The 17,996-nt window shown below is 34.6% G+C and overlaps 4 protein-coding genes, 1 non-coding gene and 1 pseudogene across 5 annotated transcripts in view; 3 read left to right on the forward strand and 3 right to left on the reverse strand.

Moving 5' to 3' along the window:
* Positions 1-1,173, forward strand: part of LOC104745860 (auxin-responsive protein IAA19) — a 5,092-nt gene extending 3,919 nt beyond the window's left edge. Inside the window, exons 2-3 of the mRNA XM_010467223.2 lie at positions 598-691; positions 775-1,173. Coding sequence (XP_010465525.1) covers positions 598-691; positions 775-865 — 185 coding nt within the window. The 3' untranslated portion in view covers positions 866-1,173. The remainder of the gene's footprint in view (positions 1-597; positions 692-774) is intronic.
* On the reverse strand, positions 5,827-7,281 carry LOC104745861 (annotated as a pseudogene).
* On the forward strand, positions 7,904-11,122 carry LOC104745863. Its single transcript, XM_010467225.2, has 7 exons — positions 7,904-8,299; positions 8,512-8,627; positions 8,726-8,844; positions 8,930-9,092; positions 9,174-9,379; positions 9,462-9,783; positions 9,882-11,122. The coding sequence occupies exons 1-7, from the start codon at positions 8,141-8,143 to the stop codon at positions 10,936-10,938; spliced, it is 2,142 nt and encodes a 713-aa protein (XP_010465527.1). The 5' UTR covers positions 7,904-8,140; the 3' UTR covers positions 10,939-11,122.
* Positions 11,005-12,687, reverse strand: LOC104745862 (root phototropism protein 3-like). The gene is made up of 2 exons (XM_010467224.2): positions 11,783-12,687; positions 11,005-11,699 (listed from the first exon to the last, which is right to left on the reverse strand). Exons 1-2 carry the CDS (start codon positions 12,533-12,535, stop codon positions 11,115-11,117), a joined length of 1,338 nt encoding a protein of 445 aa, XP_010465526.1. The 5' UTR covers positions 12,536-12,687; the 3' UTR covers positions 11,005-11,114.
* On the reverse strand, positions 14,671-15,753 carry LOC104745864 (autophagy-related protein 8i-like). The gene is made up of 5 exons (XM_010467226.2): positions 15,625-15,753; positions 15,467-15,522; positions 15,346-15,398; positions 15,016-15,134; positions 14,671-14,932 (listed from the first exon to the last, which is right to left on the reverse strand). The coding sequence occupies exons 1-5, from the start codon at positions 15,653-15,655 to the stop codon at positions 14,844-14,846; spliced, it is 348 nt and encodes a 115-aa protein (XP_010465528.1). The 5' UTR covers positions 15,656-15,753; the 3' UTR covers positions 14,671-14,843.
* On the forward strand, positions 15,828-15,900 carry TRNAF-GAA. The gene has a single exon. It is a non-coding gene; the product is annotated as a tRNA-Phe (tRNA).

The raw sequence follows: 17,996 nt of genomic DNA on the forward strand, positions 1-17,996 counted from the left end.
AAAAAAAAAAGAAAAAACTAACTATACATATATGAGACGTCCGATTATGAACTTGAGTGTTTTAGACGTAATGTTAGAACAAATTAAATTAAGAAGAAATTCACATGTGGAAATGAAACAACTAGTATCTCTTAGTTAATTATAAGTACTGTTCTCTTCTATTTGTTTCGTCGACAACCGACAACTTAATTTATGATACAATGACAATACTAGTACAAATCAATAAGTTATATAATTTTGGTTATGAGTTTAGTATTGTACTTGTCCTAGCGATGCTATAGAGACTTTAAAGAGTCTTATGAGAAGGACGAATAGGTTGACAGGGGAATTTCATTTAGGTGATTTCAGATTAGTCCTAAAAGTTTCGGATGCACGGTTTGACTGGTAGTTTAACTCCAAAACTGTTTGGAAATATATCAAAAGTTCTGTTTATAGAAAAGTTAGACGTACGTTTCAATCAATTCATATTTTTTTTTTATAAGAAAAAAATAGTCTTAAAAATCAGAGATTTTACACTACTTGTGTTGCTGTTAGTTAGACTTTTCTATATGTCTCAATATGATCAACAAAATTAAATATTTACATATATATGTGCAGGTGTGGCCTTGAAAGATGGTGATAACTGCGAATACGTTACCATATATGAAGACAAAGATGGAGACTGGATGCTTGCCGGAGATGTACCTTGGGGGTATGTTCATATTCTTTGACTTGAATGCAATATATTGTACCACAAACAAAACTAAATGAGAGTTTTGATATTTTGGTTTGCAGGATGTTCATAGAGTCATGCAAGAGGTTGAGGATAATGAAAAGATCGGATGCTACCGGGTTTGGGCTGCAGCCTAGAGGAGTAGACGAGTGATGATGATTTGAAACAAGAGTCAAGGAGCTGGTTAATTAATTTAACCTTAAACTTAATTAATCATCAAGATCCTTTAGAACATTTTTCCTATTCATGTTATATAAAATATATGTTATAGTATATTATTCTGCGAAATTTCAAGTTATGATTTGCATAATTATCTTCAGAAAGACAGCTATATATATATATGTATACACTACTTGTTTCTTGAGTGTTGAGTTAAGACATTAATTTGTTTCAACTTTCTTGTTAAGGGATCGATATATATGTGTAGGAAACATATATAATACGAATCCATTATTTCCTCATTCTTAATATTTGAATCTTTTATTCTTTATACTTTATAAATTTGTAAAACAATGGGTATAAGCAAATCAATAAAGTCTGGATGATACATTGTTAGTTTTTGTTTTTCGACTCTAGTTGAGTAAATAAATTCATAGAGTTAAATATAAGCCTCTCTAATAATTATATTTAAAATAAAAAAAATATTTTTCATAAATTTTCAATTTTGGGTTCTGAATTAATTCCTTTTTATGATCTACATTAGTTAGGATTTACACTTTTTTTTGCCTTTTAAACATTCGTAAAACTCTTTTCTTTCTTTTTTCTTTTTCTTTTCTTCTTTCACAATCATATAATTTCATATTTAAAGTGAAGATAGCTTATTTTTATGGTTTTAGCTTATTCTTCTTATTTTTTCAATGAATGTTTTAAGTACTGTAGATATATCCACTCTCTTGCTTTTGATATCATTAATATCAATTATAGAAAACACCGACATGTTCGGTATGTCGAGCTAGTTTTTGTCTTTCCATATTGTCTTTGTGTACAACAAAATAGTCGGGATTTATCAAATGTTAAGATATGTGATTATGAAACGAACCCATATGATTTGTTACAACTGTGACCTACCCATGTGCAGTGTAAACCATAAACAGCAAAGATTCACCCCATCCCTCTCTCGCTCTTACTTTTTTCTTGGCCCAAATTAACGATGCCATCATCGATTCATCGTTATCACTATCTACCACACTAAATACGTCCATTCCTGATTACGTACTGTATATATACTTTATACGCTTGGATCCGTACGTTGTGGTGCAAGGCTTTTCATCAGTGTTTTAGTCTTTTAGAGCCAGGCAAGGTTAATCTACCTCTGTTTATTAATCCAGCCGCGCGCGTGTTGATCTTTCTTTCCGATTATGACCACACGGTGAAGCGGAGTAAATACCCATCATTCAATAGTACCTACAAAACCATATTTGATCATATAGCTGAAACCTGAGACTCAAGGAAGAAGCATGACTTTACAGGAAAGTATTAATTCGTTAAAATTGTATTTTATTTGCCAACCATAGATAGTAGATAAGTTAACATCCATGCATAATCGACACTCTTCACTAATTCAAATAACATGTAGCTTAGATTAAGCACAATATAATTAGACCCATTAATTAGACCAATTATGACAAAACAAGCCCATTTAAAATTCACTAATTATTACAAAAAATTACTATGTATTAAGTCACATAATTGTCTTTCTCTTTCAGTGATTCCTATATTTAGTACCCTTAAACTTATACATGTAATGAATCAATACAATAAAACTTGAATGTTTCTCTCCAGAGCATGACACATCAGCATTGTGAAGCATTTTGTAGATGACACATCCATTAGAACAGGTAACTAATGAAAACATTTTAATTAATACAGCTCATCATTATATTCTAATAGTAACCATTCACTAACCTATCAAATTAAAACATTAATACAGAACAAGATTTTTGTCTACGTGGACACATATTTGTTCTCTTTGATATGATTTCTTCTTTTTTTCTAATTAGCTTTCATCATCGGTTCTGATCCAATCAGTAGAAAGAGAGCCATGGGATCACTAGCACTGGGGATTCAACGTTATTTTTCGCCGGTGTAATGAAAAGGGTTTGTGTGATCGTGTGTTAAAAACACGTATACTTCGTTCAACAAGGAGGGAGAGAGAGAGAGTTGGCGTTGAACCCTAACATCGCCGTAAGAAGGAGAGAGGAGAAGAGAGGTAGCCATGAGAGAGAGTATGGGAGAGCAAGAGAGATTGTAAAAAAATAGAGAAAAAGGAAGAAGAAAAGATGGTGTCGAGAGATGGAGGTGGGAAGCGGCGAACCTGATGACAATCAACGGAGAAGGAGACGTTGCGGAAGTGGTGGATCTGGTAGTCATTACTGTGACTGTGGCAGGCCACGATGGTGGTGGAAGAGCAAAGTCGGAGTAGATCGAAGCTGGAGAAGAGAAGAACGAGAAAGAGGAATAAAAAAATAAAGCAGTTTGGAGAGGTGCTTTTGGAGGATCGTCGGCGCCAGATGTGACATCAGACTAGAAATAAAAAAACACCTGAGTGATCACCATCAAGCCATGAGCTAGTAGCAACTGACGGAAGTCCGATCGGAGTTATATTCAAGAAGTTATGTGGGTTGCTTCCTACGCAAGAAATTACTGGAAATGCTCAAACCAGAAACCCTAGAAATCAGATTCGAGGTTGTCTCCTTGGAACAGTGTTTGGTATCCAAAACTTACCCGATCGAGCTGAGATTTGGTGGGGAACTTCACGGTACTACTGGCTACAGATTTAACGGTGGGATTGTGATTTTAATGGTTAGTTGTGGTTTTCCACTAGTATGTTTTGAGACATTTGTATGGAGTAAAAAGTAACATTTTAATGTTTGGTTTGACAAACGAGGTTGGATGGAACTGAAGCTTTGTATGAGCGTTCTTGAATATTGTGTCTGACATGGGAAATGAGAAATGAGTTTCAACATTTAAGTGGCAAAGGAGGAGGAGAATTCTTGAGATAACGAAACATAAGAAGTTACGAAAGATGAGGATATGTTTGAACCAAAGAAAATGGAGATAGATGCTGAGATAAAAAAAAAAAAAGATGATGAAAAAGCTGTGACGGAAGATGAAGTGTCAGAGGTTTAGACAAATGGAGACAATGCTGAGACTGAAAAAGCTATGATGGAAGATAAAGAGTCAGAGGTTAACTTGTGATTGTACGCAAGACTCATCCTTTGGAAGAAGAGATGTTAGAGTTTTACAAATACTAAACTGCATACTAAAAGACCACTAGAGTAAAGTACATATCTTTGTTTTGGAAGAAAAAATGTTAGAGTTTTACAAATACTTAACTGCAGACTAAAAGACCACAAGAGTAAAGTACATATAAAGATGTTTCACGATAGAGCAAGAATAATGAAGATGTTTCTTTGATGAAGAGATTGAAACTAGGAACCGATAGGTGAAACGTTTTTCTTCATTTTTATTTACTTGTAGTTTTAATGCTACATAAGCATAACTATGATGTGATTTCGAATATGCGACAGAGGTGGATATTGAAATATTTTTTGGTTTGGGTTTGAAGCGGATTATGTTTCAGAAAATTTCATTATGAAATTTATATGGTATGGTTTTGACCTTTTGCGATCCTAGAGTTTTTTATTATTTAAATATTATATTCTTTTAATGTTGACAAATCATGTTTTTCAGATAAATAAAAAATAAAAAATGATAATCAATCAACACATGCTTTGAATTTTTTTTTTTATTATTGCAAACAATATATAAAAATTATCTTTAAAATTAAATAAAAAATAACCCGCAGCGTAGCGCATGTACTATCCTACTACATTCGAAACGAACCGTATGTTATATCACAAGAATGGTGAAAATCCTTCTGATTAATCACTGAAAAAGGTTAATTCTGGAGTTTCTGCAAAAGGTTTTGTCACAAGCTCAAGAGTCAACAAGGCAGAGTAAAACGTAGCAACAAGCCAACTCGAGAGCAAATCAACAAGTGCACAGTGATCAAATGATACATAGTTTAATTTATCCGCAAAGCATTACAATTTACAAAGATTCAAAGGCACAGTAAGTCTTGAGATTAAATAGATGGGAAAAAGATAGTCAGCTACATCAACTATACCACAATACATGACCACACATGCGAACTTTAAAAATATATACTCAATTATATGAAGTATATGTATTGCATGGCCACATATACCAATTATATGATGACATGTGCTCAACATCACGATCATTTTATTCCGGTATACCGTTCGTCGGAATCCGGTATTGACCAATATTGACCGGCGTTGACCAATATTGACCAACAAAAACATTCAAATTTTTTATTTTTTATTTTAGAAACAAAAATAAGAAAATTCTTTTATTGAATTATCTAAGGTGTTCAAAAATTAACAAAATGTTTATATTCATTATAAAATTATATTTTGTATATGTTAATTATATTCATCCAGCCTTATAATAGTTAGTTTTTTTTTATTGCAAAACTTAATAAAAGTGAAATAAAAATCATTAATAATATTTTCAGATAATAAAAATTTTATTTTACCATGAATATATAACTTTTTTGAATAATTCTAATGATTTTGACATGTATTGGTTTGGTTCTAAGTATTTTTTATTGTAGAAAATATTTTTTGTGGTTGAGAATATTAAATAATATTATATATGTATTTAAAGAAATTATGTAAGAAGTTGATGTTTATTAATTAATTAAAATAATAGGTTTTTTATTTGATTCACTACAACAAGATTTTTTGGTTTGAGTTTAAGTTTTAATATCTTATGAATGATTTTTATTTCAATTTTAATTAAGTTTTGAAATTGAAAAAAAAAAGTAACTATTATAAAACTGAATGAGTGAAACATAACAATATATCTTTATATTAGATACAAATATATTTTTAATTATGTAATATCATAGATGATTCCTAAATAATTCAATTAAATTTCTTATTTTGGTTTCTTATTAGATGATTCCTAAAGAATTTTGTTATTTTTATTTCTAAATCTTTTTTTTTTGAATTTTTGTGTCAGTCAACGCCGGTCAATATTGGTCAATACCGGATTCCGATGAACAGTGTACCGGAATAAAATTGTCGTGATGTTGAGCATATGTCATCATATATTTGGTATATGTGACCATACAATACATATACTTCATGTAGTTGAGTATACATTTTTAAAGTTGGCATGTGTGGTCATGTATTGTGGCATAGTTGGTGTAGCTGACCATCTTTTTTCCTAAATAGATCTATCCCTTTGGTATTCGTGTAGGTGAATTTCAAGTAATCCTCATAATCAAAAGGCTTATAAAGACGAGGATGTTCATCATCTACTATCTCCTCAGGAGCATTTATGATAAGTCCTTCTTTAGGACGCAAGAACAATCCAGCCACGTGCCGATCTTTATTTCCTGTTATAACCACACGGTGAATCGGAGGAAACACCCCACCGTTCAACAGCACCTGCAAAACGCGTCTTTTGTGTATAAGTTGGTTATCACATAACATAACTAAAGATTGTAAAGGATGAAAAACTTGAGACTCAAGAAAAAGCTTGATTTTTACATGAAGAGAGGCTCCGGCTATAACGAGGTAAGAAGCGTCTTGAGATGGCTTAGCTTTGATCCACTCTTCACCGTATTTTGTTTTGATCTCCAAGCCATCTACTACATCGTTCTGACAAAGTATGGTGAGGAAATGTCTATCGATATGAGGGTCAAGTCCTAGCTCCTCTTCTGTATTACCATTGTGAATTCCTTTGTATTTAAATAAATGAAAGCGGTTGTTCGATGAATTAAGATGCTCCTCCACGTATTTCTCGAGCCCAAAACTCTCCATGATCATTGTCCTCACCATCACATCTAATTGTGATAGCTTAGCCGCAAAGGACTGAACATTCTTGCTGAAATATATATCCCAAATTTTACTATTTCATAATCAATACTTCTGTCTATTTTTAGTATAAAAACTAATACCATAATATAAATGGATAAATCTTATGAATAAATGTTAAATTGTGATACTAGTTTTTTTTTTTTTTACATGAACCTGAAGGTGATGTTGCCATGAGGCCAAAGCTTGTGAGTCAAGTCATCGACAACATGAGGATTATCTACACCATCAAAGCCCATGCCTTGGAATAAAGGCATAGTCGGAATCTGACCGGCGTATCCGTAGTTACGTTCTCTGACTTTGCACTCAGTTTGGTCTCCAAAGGTAAATCAAAGACTTCCTCCGAGGCCTCGAACAGTGCCTTCCTTAGCTCTTTTGAAGCTCCATCGAACAAGGCATTGAAACATCCGTATTCTTCTAGGGCTTTTCGGACTTGAGATCTCACTGAGTCCCACTCGGGAGTTTCCGGTTTGAGGTTTGGAACCGAGAAGTCGATGAACGGGAGAGAAAGGGGAAGAAATTGGGTTCTTGAACTTATCGTCATTATTTTTCTTTGAGGATCAAGAATCAATTAGCTTGTGTTTGTGTTTATAGTGAAGATTTTGAAGACTCGCTTTGTTATTATAAAGAAAGAGAGAGTCGGAAGTGTTAAATAAAACAGTGGGGTACAATCCAATTGTTTCACATGCATGAACCACGGCTTCAGCTAAATATATACAACTAAGAGTGGATTAGGTCGATGGATTAGGTAAAATAAAGTAAACTAGTGTAAATCATCTTACGTGTTAGGAAGATATAAATATAATTGGGTATCTATCTTTCCAAAATATAACATTCCTCTTTTTAAAAAAAAAAAAAAATCAAGACGGTTCGTTGTTCCAAGTGAAACTAGATGGGAAAATTCTAAATTGATATAGAGATTTTAGAATCAGTTATCTTACAACATGTAATCCATTCACTAAATTAAACAATGTAATCACATAAACTTAACCGGCTAAATTAGTTGGTTAAAGCCCAAAAGAAAAGAATTGTAATCATGAGTCCTTTTTGATTCAGATTTTTAAAAATTCAAAAAGATCCGAGGTAAGAACATACAAAGTATTAAAGTTTTTAGTCACAAGAATTGGCAAGAAAGGGATCAGCAACGTCATCATAAAGAGAGACCCCAACCAAACCAAACCAAACCAACCAAATTAATTAAAAAAAAAACAAAGAAGAAGAGGTGGAGCGTGGGTCCGACGTGGCATATATAGCCGTTACAGTCCCACACGGCCGTTTCTATGCTTACGTGACACTCCTTTTAATATTAAAATAATAAATAAATAAAGGAACCGTTTTGGTCATCGTTAAACTCCAGAAAAATCCGACCGTTGTTTGAGTTTGTTTTTGTTTATCTTCTTCTTCTTCTTGCCTGAACTAAAACAGAACTCAGAACTCCTAAAAGGTTTTTGCTTTTTCTTTTAGTCAAACAAACAAAAATCTAGAGAGAGAGAGAGAAATAGTTGATCTGGCGGTGAAGATGTTGGAAGAATATGGTATAACGGAGGAAGATCTGGTGATCGAGGAAGCTCAGGGCTACCCGAGAGCTTACGCTAAGATCTGTCGCGATTTTGATGTTTTCCCTTATAGAAATGGTCCTCCTTTTACTTTCACGCCCTACATTCTTCAGCAGAACGAGGTAATTTTTGACCCAAATCATGTATTAGCCTGACCGATATTGCTAAATTTGGGGGAAATTGAAACCATAAAGTTAGGGTTTTTAGAATAATTCGAACCTCGGGTTTCTTAATTCTATTGTTTGATTCTTCAATTACAAAACCTTGTGGAATTGTTATATTTTCTCTGTAATGACAAAAAGTTACTGTTTTTTTTTTTTGTTTTGTCATGAAGAGCTTGAGATGCAGAGAAGTAGATGAGATGTTTCCAGTACTTGATCCAAAAGCGAGACCAACAGCAAAACCTAAGATCTTCCTGAGTCTTCTTTGGAAACAACTTAATCATCTAGGGTATGTATTGGGCTTATTTCTCATCACAAACTTTTTTAACAACAACACTTGTAGTAGTAAATTTTGCAGATGCTTATGATGTTGGGTTTTGTTTGCAGCAATGCTGGGTTTGATCCAGCTGTTATTCGGATTGATCCATATGGGAATGTTCTTTACTTCCACGCTGATTCAGCTTCTCCTCTTGCTTGGGGTTTTGATCATTGGTTCCCTTGCTCAAGTACAACTCATCCTTCAACTATATCAAATGGTTCTTAGATTTTGAGTTTCTTTGTTTTCTGATTGAATCTAAATTGTGTTTGTAGGAGGAGGTTTAACAGTACCAAGCAACTTAAGGGTAGTGCAATGGCAGGCACGCAAGAACAAGAAGGACAAACTTGAGTTCCTAGTACCATGGTGGGATCTTCAAGTGGGGATTTCTGTTAATCAGTTCTTGTCCATTTTTGCTGCTTCTAGTTCTGATTTCAGGTAATAGAGTAACAACCAAATTACCACACAATCTATCTTTTTTTATGGACACACATCTTAATCAGATGCAAATGTAATTAGGAGGAGAGCATTCTCATTCTTGTTTCAAGAAGGCGAATGTGAGGAACTAAACGGTTCACAAACGGTTGATTCACACCATTTCCCACAACATTTTGTTGAATCAAAGGAGAAGTTTGGCCTTGCCTCAGCTGCAGTTGTTGTTTCTAGAAGAGATCCATATGATCCTTCATTAGTCTTGAGATCGCTTGATTACAATCGTCAACACCTGGTTAGTAACTACTTACTCAGCTTTTTGTTTATTTATAGATAGGTAAATCTACTGTTGTATTAAATCAACTATACATATTGCAGCAAGGAGGATGAGATTTGGTGCAACCAAAGAGAATGAGACTCCAGACTTAAAGAAAAATCCATATCAAGCCATTGCTGCTGCCAGGGACTCACTGAGACACCGAGAGGAATCGCAGAATATGAGAGCCGAGATCAAAAAGTTAGATGATGAAGCAAATGATTTGACAAAAAGGAACAATGAAGAGCGGCTTACCATTCAGGAGCTAGAGAACGAGCTGGTCAAGCGAAGAAGAAGAGCTGAAAAGTGCAGGAGATTGGCAGAAGCTCAATGCTCATACAGGAATACACTTGAGAAGATGATCCGTGATGCTATGCACCAGTAAGAGATTTTTTTCATACAACAGTTGCATTTAAATATACTTAAGGCAAATATAGCTTTATATGGTTGTTTAATGTGGCTTGTTGGTTTGTTTGTAGGAGTGTTGTGTATAAAGAACAAGTGAGACTAAACCAGGCAGCGAGTAGTGCGCTTATGGCAAGGCTAGAGGCGCAAAAGGCTATCTGTGATGGTTCAGAGAAAGAACTTCACAAAAAGTATAAAGAAAGAGAGGAGCTGGAGAATCAAGCGAGGCCTGAATTGGAGAAAGCAAGGAAAAGATCTAGACTTCTGTTGAAAGATGAAGATGATGACCTGTTGCTGGACGATAGAGACAGGAGGCTCTCTCTGTATCTTCCTGGAACAAGTGAAGAAATGTCGTCACACAAGGAGTTAAGGGTATACTTTGAGGAAGAGCATAAAGCAGCAGCTTATGAGGCTGAAACTCAGAAGCATGGGGAAATAGAGGAGGTGGAAGAGGAACAGAAGAATCCAGAGGTATCTGAGAAGTCACTTGTCGCTTTAGAAGATAACGAACCGGTTGAAGAAAAGCTGGATGTAGAAGAAAGGAAGAGAGGCAGCAGAAGCTTCAGAGCATTCCATGTTTTCAAGGCACCAGAGATTGAGGAAGATGAGGAAAGCAGGATAGAGCGAGGGAAAGGAAATGTTGAGAATTGGCTTCATATTTTACTGGAGAACAACAGCAAAAACGATCCCTGTGGTGATCTTCAAACCGAAGGAAGCAGCAACAAGAAGATTGATGAAATGTTAGAGAAACTGGACCAAAAGTTCCCTATGCTTGAAAAGGTTGATGAAGAAGAAGTGGACTTGAAGTTGCAGGCTGAGGAGACGACAAACAACAACACAAGCAAGATGGAAACAAGAACTGAAAGTTCTCGTAGAAGCAGAATGAGTTTTGATTTGAAGAACACACCAGAGAAGAGTGGTAGAGACAAAGTGGTGAAGAGATCAGAGAGTGCTAGAGCTTTCAGAAGGATTCCATCATCTCCATCGCTCCTCTTCGGAATGAAAAAGGGAATTGACTGCATCAGGAAGAAGCCAGTGGTTTCAAGGAATGATGATGAGAGCGATTATCTTGTCAAGAACAACTTCATCAAGTCATCTCTCCAAACTATCAAACGAGCTGTCAAATTCTAAAGAGCCTGGATGAAAGCTTTCCATCTATACACTCCCACTTCTCTACATATGTGCATTTGTTTAGTATTGTGATCAAGTTGGTTTATTCATTGTTGTGTATAAAAAACACTTCCCCATTGTTGCTCCTCCATGTGTAATAACAGCTACTTGTTGTATTGTTTTCATTAATGCAAGATTTAAGACATAGATTTTCTCCACCTTGAAGGTGTTGTTCTTCCTTTGACAAGCCTTGTCTTCATATTCCCAGGAGTCCGAGGCTCAAATCCTTCATTATCACCTGATTCTTCCTCACCCTTGTCAACACCAACACTTCCTCTAATTGACGGTACTAACCCGAGCCTCTTCCACCTGAAAAACCCTTTACTCCCACTACTACTCTTCTTCTCCATAAGCCTCTCCAGCTGCAAATGCATTGCACCGCACTCGCTCTGCAGCCTCGCAACATCCTCTCTCAGCCTTCTTATCTCTGCTTGTTGAACATTTATCTCACGTTTAGACAAGCACCTTGCTGCAGCACCTCCCTCGAAGTAATGTGATCCAGAAGGGTTTGTTGGACTCCTCGTTGTGCTACTTATTGAGCTACCATTCCAGTCAATGTGACGACTTAGCTTTGTCTGTTCAGTGAACAAGACTCTAATGATTGCTCTCACCGGTAAACGATCATTCTGAGCTGCGTGGAGAGCTGCTTCCGGTGATAGCTTTCTGCTATCAATAAGTCTACAAAGTTCTTTCCTTTCTTGCTTCAACACCTGAGGATGTGCCTGCAATTGGATTCAAAATCTTGAACTGAGTCTTACTTTTCAATTGAGTTGAATCTGAAGTTTAAATCTTTAAGCTTTATTACCTTGAGATATGTATCAATGGCGCGGTACAAGCCATCCTCTGTGGTACGAGCATGGCTAGGAAGAGCTTCGATTAAGGAACTAAACTCTGGTAGAGTCAAATCACCGTCAACGGCTGCTTCAGCGAGGTAAGAGTCAACAAGCTTGGCAACTTTAACGAGAGCAGCACCCGTTTTAACACCTTCACTATCTAATCCTGCGAATCTTTTCACAAGACGCGTCACAAGCTCAACGTCAAGCAACGTGCCTGACGTGTAGCTGAAGGAAGGTATCATAAGCTCCTTAAGCGAAGCTTGGTCGAGCTGCCAAGATACTCTAGTTTCAATCTCAGTCAAGTAATTCGGATTAGCTCCGACCATTTTCGCTGTCCTTAGGAGACGGAGGAGGAAATTGCAAGGAACAGAGTCTTTCTCCGGCGGGAGGATTCCGATTAGGGTTTCCACGAAGAAACGTTTCTTCATTACAGACGCCGTGACGCTCTCTGGCTGTTGTGTGTCACTAGAGGTGGAGATGATGGCGGAGACATTGCCGGAGAGGTCAGGGAGCCACTTGGAAGCGTAGTGAGCGATGATGGAACCAATGAGGTCTGGTCTGATTCCTTTGGATTTGATTCCGGCAATGGTTTTGACGAAGTAGTTCATGTCTTGGATACATGAGTCGTCGAAGTAAGAGTAGTAGTCCATGTTGTCTCCGGTGAAGGTTTCTTGGTGATTGCCGTAGATGGTGACAAGTTCCTGCGAAGGTGTTTTCTTCATTTTGTGAGCTCGAGGACGATGTGTAGTTGTAGTAGAAGATAACTATAGAAAGCAAAAGTTATGGTTATCTTAGGTTTGCTTATGGTTTTTGCTCGAAAAGCTCATCAGAGAGAACATAATCATGATTCCACAAAATTCCAAAAAGTTTTCTTGTTTTTGTCAAACAGTTTTGCAATTTTTAGAAAAAATAAATGGAAATTAATTTTTCATTTTCTAATAGTAACAAACATATTAAATAAGATTTCACTTTCGTGAAGATTTGTGAATACACATTGTAGCTGACTAATATATTGTGACCGACAATCATTTATATAATAGTTAGTTTTTTTTCTCTTGATTTTAGATAGAATAAAATGATTTTAGCTTTTTTTTTTTACAGCAAAATTATGTAGTTCATAGAATTGACTACATAGGAAATTTATTCTATTTTCGGATTTAGTTTTTTTTTTTTCTATATAGGTCTTTTGATTTTTTTCATGGCAAAATATATACTTCAGGTCTATATGCAAGTTATGTATGTATATGAACTCGTTGATCGAGTAACTTACGAGAGTCATATGGAATATACAAAAATGTATGCATATGTTTAGAGAGCTTAATGTCAAATAATTAAAATTCAAACTTTCTGTAGCATATATTTTATTTTATATGATTAGTTCTAGTTGTATGTATAGTAATAGATAGATGTACATGGATCTTAATACATATGCTATTGCTAGGGTTTTATTGAGAGATGAAACGCGTGATCCTAATGTTAAAGAGGATTGAGAGGCTGTGGAGGAAGAAGATGGCGATAAGAGAAGGATGAAGACAAATCATCTTGGGTTGCCTCATACACTAAAAACAATTATAGAAGATAATTCACCTTATATATGACAAAGGGAATGAAATTAATGCATAGTCGTGTCCTTGTCTTACTCTGAGATGCTAACTGGTATTTGTATTCTTGTGCTATCATTTAATTGCTAGATCCAATACAATACAATACACGATTTTTACAGTATTATTAAGTTTTTTTTTTCTTCGACTGTGAACTTCAACATTATGGTTGGTTTTGGTCTAAACAACTAAACAAGAATTGCCAAACTGCAACTGTTTTGTATATATGGAAACATTTTAACAACTTTATAACACACGAACTCACAAAAGTATATTCATAAATCATGAGTATGATTTTGACTGTTAAAAAAAACCAACTAGATATATGCGTCTACGTATATATAGCTAAAAGGAAACTTACTTTGGAAAAGACAAATGAATCGTAGTCTCTCTGTTTCCTTCTTTTGTAATATCCTTCTCTCCATGTGGTTTTGTAGATGAAACGACAACGAATGGTCCCGTTTTAGAATAATCGTGACCATGCCGCTTGTCTTATCACAACCATACGTACATGCCAAAAATAAGATTCTCTCTAGCCTTTCTTTTTGGTCCCAATGCACATTCATACACACATCACATCACGAGTGTGATATCATACCAACCGGTTAGCTAACTAGAGACCTATATACAGTTATGGGCTTGGCTGTTCTTTGGGTTTTGATTTACCTTTTACACAAACTGATGAGAAGAAGCTTAATTGATTGCACTTGTGTTCACATGTAATACGAGGTGTGGTTCAAATGTGGATATATTCCTGCTGACACAGAGTGTTGATCGTAAATAAAAGTGGAAATGGCTGCATATAATAGAGCCTTCCTCGACAACAGATTAGATAATTTTGTGTGCAATAACATGAAATCAATAGCCTTACGTAAGGTTGATAGATTAATTCGAGTTTTCAAGATGTCTGCATTGCTTCCTTTGGCGACTACCACCAAACATCCTTTGTATCCCTTAAAAGAGTATCAACTCTATTAAAATGATCTTCTTCGTAGTCATAATAGAGTTGATACTCTTTTTTGTGAATCACAGATGGCATGAAATATTCATAATGTTTACCAATTCTCTGCCTTTTGCCCATTTGAAAGGTGCAAAGCAACGCTGGATTCAAAAAGTTTTCTCTATCTTGTTCCTAATTTTGTTCATATTTTTTTCATAAAGCATCTCTTAGTTTTTCACCTTTCAGTGCCAAAATAGAAATTCGTATGTTTGTACCCTAAAGCCTGATGAACAATGACGACAAAGAGCACGTTTTGGGGGAAACACAAGCTGGAATTGAGATTGTACTAGAAACATTTACACAGATGAACAAAGTCAAAGGACATCATTATAACAAAGTAGTCATATAAGCTTACAAGTGTTTGTGTCCTTTTTGATGAAGTAAACAGCTTATGTTGAAGTATTTGTACACACACTAACATGGTCTGGTTCAACCGAATGTTTTCTCACTGCTATAGCACATGTAAACAAACCCATCTTCGTCTTTGTAAGATTCATAGACCGAGTCCATAAGAGCAGCTGCAGAGACAGAAAAACATTAGAACAACTATGCCTAGAGAAGCAAAAACAAAACCCAGTAGGAGAAGAAGAAAGAAACTCACCTGTTTGAGGCAGAGTGTTGTTCACGAACACGAACAAGGCTTTACCAGGAGACAAATGCAATCTAGCACCCAATATGTATATGAATTGGCCTACTGACATATCTCTTGGAACCAGAAACCTAAACATTGAAAGACACACACTTGAGATCATTATTTCTTAAAGAACATTACTTCATACAAAAGTGATCACTTTGAAATTAATTTTGAACATAAGTAAGCATTACTAGTAGTACAGAGATACTAAGACCAGATTCAAAATAGGTTATAAAACAATTCATCAGCATCAGGATGATCATAAAAAAATACAACTTGGGATGAAAGGTTTCTTACTTCTTTTTCTCGATTTCAGGCAGATCTGTTTTGCAATACTTCTCAGCAATCACCTGCAAAAAGTAGATCAGACGAAACCGTTGGAAAAAGGGAGATAATATGAGGTGAATAAGGGACTTACTGGAATCCGAGTAGGATACTTAGCGATAATCTCATGCGACTCAGCGAGCCTCTCATCTACCAAAAAAGTAGAGATAAGGTTATTATTGATTAATTCGTTTTTCAATCAAACCACAAAACGGTGATTGATCTTTAGAGAGAGAGAGGCACGTAACGTACCCACAGTGTATTCTTCCTTGAACGATTTCATCTTCTTCGATTCGACGACCACCGTGTTTGTAGATTTCTTCGTCGTCTGTGTGTGTTCCTTTTTTTTTAGCCGTCTCCGTCTTTCCCAAAGCGGTGACGAAGTCAACCGATAATTTAAGTAGAAAATAGATAAAATCGTTTAAGTATATAGGTTTAGTTAAATAGACAATAATGCGGGGATAGCTCAGTTGGGAGAGCGTCAGACTGAAGATCTGAAGGTCGCGTGTTCGATCCACGCTCACCGCATTTCTTTTCTTTTAAATTTCAAATTCGGTTCGGTTCGGTTTGCATGAACTGGTTGGTACGCCACATATTTGATGCGGTCGTACAAAATTTTATTGTGTTGAGAGATTGGTCTAATAATATCAAAGATTGTGATAATATTATAATATCAAAGATTGTGATAATATTGAAGGACAACATGATCAGGTAATTCTGATTTTTAGTTTTTTTCTTGGTTTTTTTTTTTTTGTAAAACAAAGAAAAAACAATCAGTCTTTTGTTGTTAACCATTTAAGCCAAAAATCACAAATGGATTTTTTTATTACAAAAATCTGTTATTTGTTTCTTCTATTATTAACCATATAAGTCAAATATGTATAAAATTGTATGCATTAGTGATTTAGTGGTTTGGTGTGGTGGGATCAATGTAGGTGATAATTCGGTTGATAGTTAATATTATTTATCAGAGCAACATTTGAAAAGGGTCGCGACAATCTTGTTCATTTTGCAATTATACTAGATTAGGATTCAGATTACATAAGTGCTTTTTCGGAAAAACATTTCTACAGGTTTATGTAAATATTATGTTAAATTTTAGTTCAGCCAATTATCAACATATTTTATTTAAATCCAAATTCACTTACATTAAAATTGCTTTAGTACAATAGTTACAAATTATATGAGGTTTGTATTAGAAGATTTCAGAATCCAAAATTCAGTTTTTTGTTTATTTTTATTTTATTTTAGAAATTAACTAAAAAAGTGAACTCTATTTCAAGGTATTACTTATAAAATATTTTTGTAGAAATCCTAATCTACTTTTAAATTGAGTTAGTGTCAAATATGTGAGGTATGATTTGGATACCAAATACATGGTACTATATATTTAAAATAAATAAATAAACATTGATCTACAAATTATAGGTAAATATAATAATCCCAAGAAAAACTAAACATATGCATAACGATATATGCATAATAATAAGTAAACATACGGTCTTAGTTACATAAACATATAAATTTTATATGAGACAACTTATAAAATTTTCATGCAACATAACTTCATAATAAGAATCAGACAACTTCACAAGAAATTAAAGCTTTACCAATAGATTGAAGTTGAAGCAATAGTGATGTTTTTGAAGAAAGTATTTTGTTTGGTCATATAATAGAATATAATATAGGTGAGTATTTACAATCATTTTTCTTTTAGTAATAATTGATTTTAGTATTTACAATATTTTGTTTAGATATTCGCATTAGAATTGTATTTTTATATTTTAAAATATTTTATTAATTTTTTATAATTTGTACTATTATTTTTTAAAAATGACAATAAAAACGTTTTCTAAATTTTAAAAAATTTAGTTATCTTCTTACACTGTGATAACAATTTTTAAAGATTTATAATTTATAATTCTTTTTCATTTCGTATATATGTAAATGATGTACGTTAGACGACAGACGCACAAAGAGAGTGTCGGCATTATCCTTTTCCTCGCATATTGTAAAGTTTGTAGATACTTACATCACATTAATAGTCATAGGCATGAGTTTCGTAGGTCTGTGTTGAGAGTTCTTAGATGTTTTATTGGTCATTCCTAATAGACTGAATAAATCATGTCTTTTCACAAAAGTTTCTTATCATTATAAGCAGACCATTGAATAAAAGGCACAGAAGGGTATATATACTCTGTTTGATTCTGTTGCGTTTAGCTCCTTTTGTGACAAAGCAGATGATGTTTTTCTATTATGGTTAGCCTAAACCCTTTGTTGATATTATCTTCATTTATACTAAGAAAAATTCAATGCTTGTGTTAGGATTGACTCAAGCATCACCATTAGCTTCTGTTTCTTCCTCTTCCCCCTGTTCTGCTATGTTTATGTTTGGATTCATTGTTTGTTACGTAACTTTGATTACATTGATAAAGAACCAATTCAAATTATGTAGGTACGTATATATATACACACATACAGCCATACAGGTCTTTGTGAAACATGACATCTCAGCTGAAACAGTCTCTGACCAAGAGATACGGCGCTCTTCGACTGTGGGAGATCATAGTGATTGCTCTATTTGCAGGGTTCATTGTAATACTCACCATTTCAGTATAGCTCAG

The sequence above is a fragment of the Camelina sativa genome, chromosome 15, assembly GCF_000633955.1.
Source record: "Camelina sativa cultivar DH55 chromosome 15, Cs, whole genome shotgun sequence".
NCBI lineage: Eukaryota > Viridiplantae > Streptophyta > Magnoliopsida > Brassicales > Brassicaceae > Camelina > Camelina sativa.

Coding starts and splice junctions, on each gene's coding strand:
- LOC104745863 (XM_010467225.2), top strand. CDS start 8,141: ATGTTGGAAGAATATGGTATAACGGAGGAAGATCTGGTGATCGAGGAA. Junction 8,628..8,725: donor AAACAACTTAATCATCTAGG/GTATGTATTGGG, acceptor TTTTGTTTGCAG/CAATGCTGGGTTTGATCCAG. Junction 8,845..8,929: donor TCATTGGTTCCCTTGCTCAA/GTACAACTCATC, acceptor TTGTGTTTGTAG/GAGGAGGTTTAACAGTACCA.
- LOC104745862 (XM_010467224.2), bottom strand. CDS start 12,535: ATGAAGAAAACACCTTCGCAGGAACTTGTCACCATCTACGGCAATCAC. Junction 11,700..11,782: donor CCATTGATACATATCTCAAG/GTAATAAAGCTT, acceptor ATCCAATTGCAG/GCACATCCTCAGGTGTTGAA.
- LOC104745864 (XM_010467226.2), bottom strand. CDS start 15,655: ATGAAATCGTTCAAGGAAGAATACACTGTGG. Junction 15,523..15,624: donor CAAGGAAGAATACACTGTGG/GTACGTTACGTG, acceptor CTTTTTTGGTAG/ATGAGAGGCTCGCTGAGTCG. Junction 14,933..15,015: donor CAACACTCTGCCTCAAACAG/GTGAGTTTCTTT, acceptor CTGTCTCTGCAG/CTGCTCTTATGGACTCGGTC.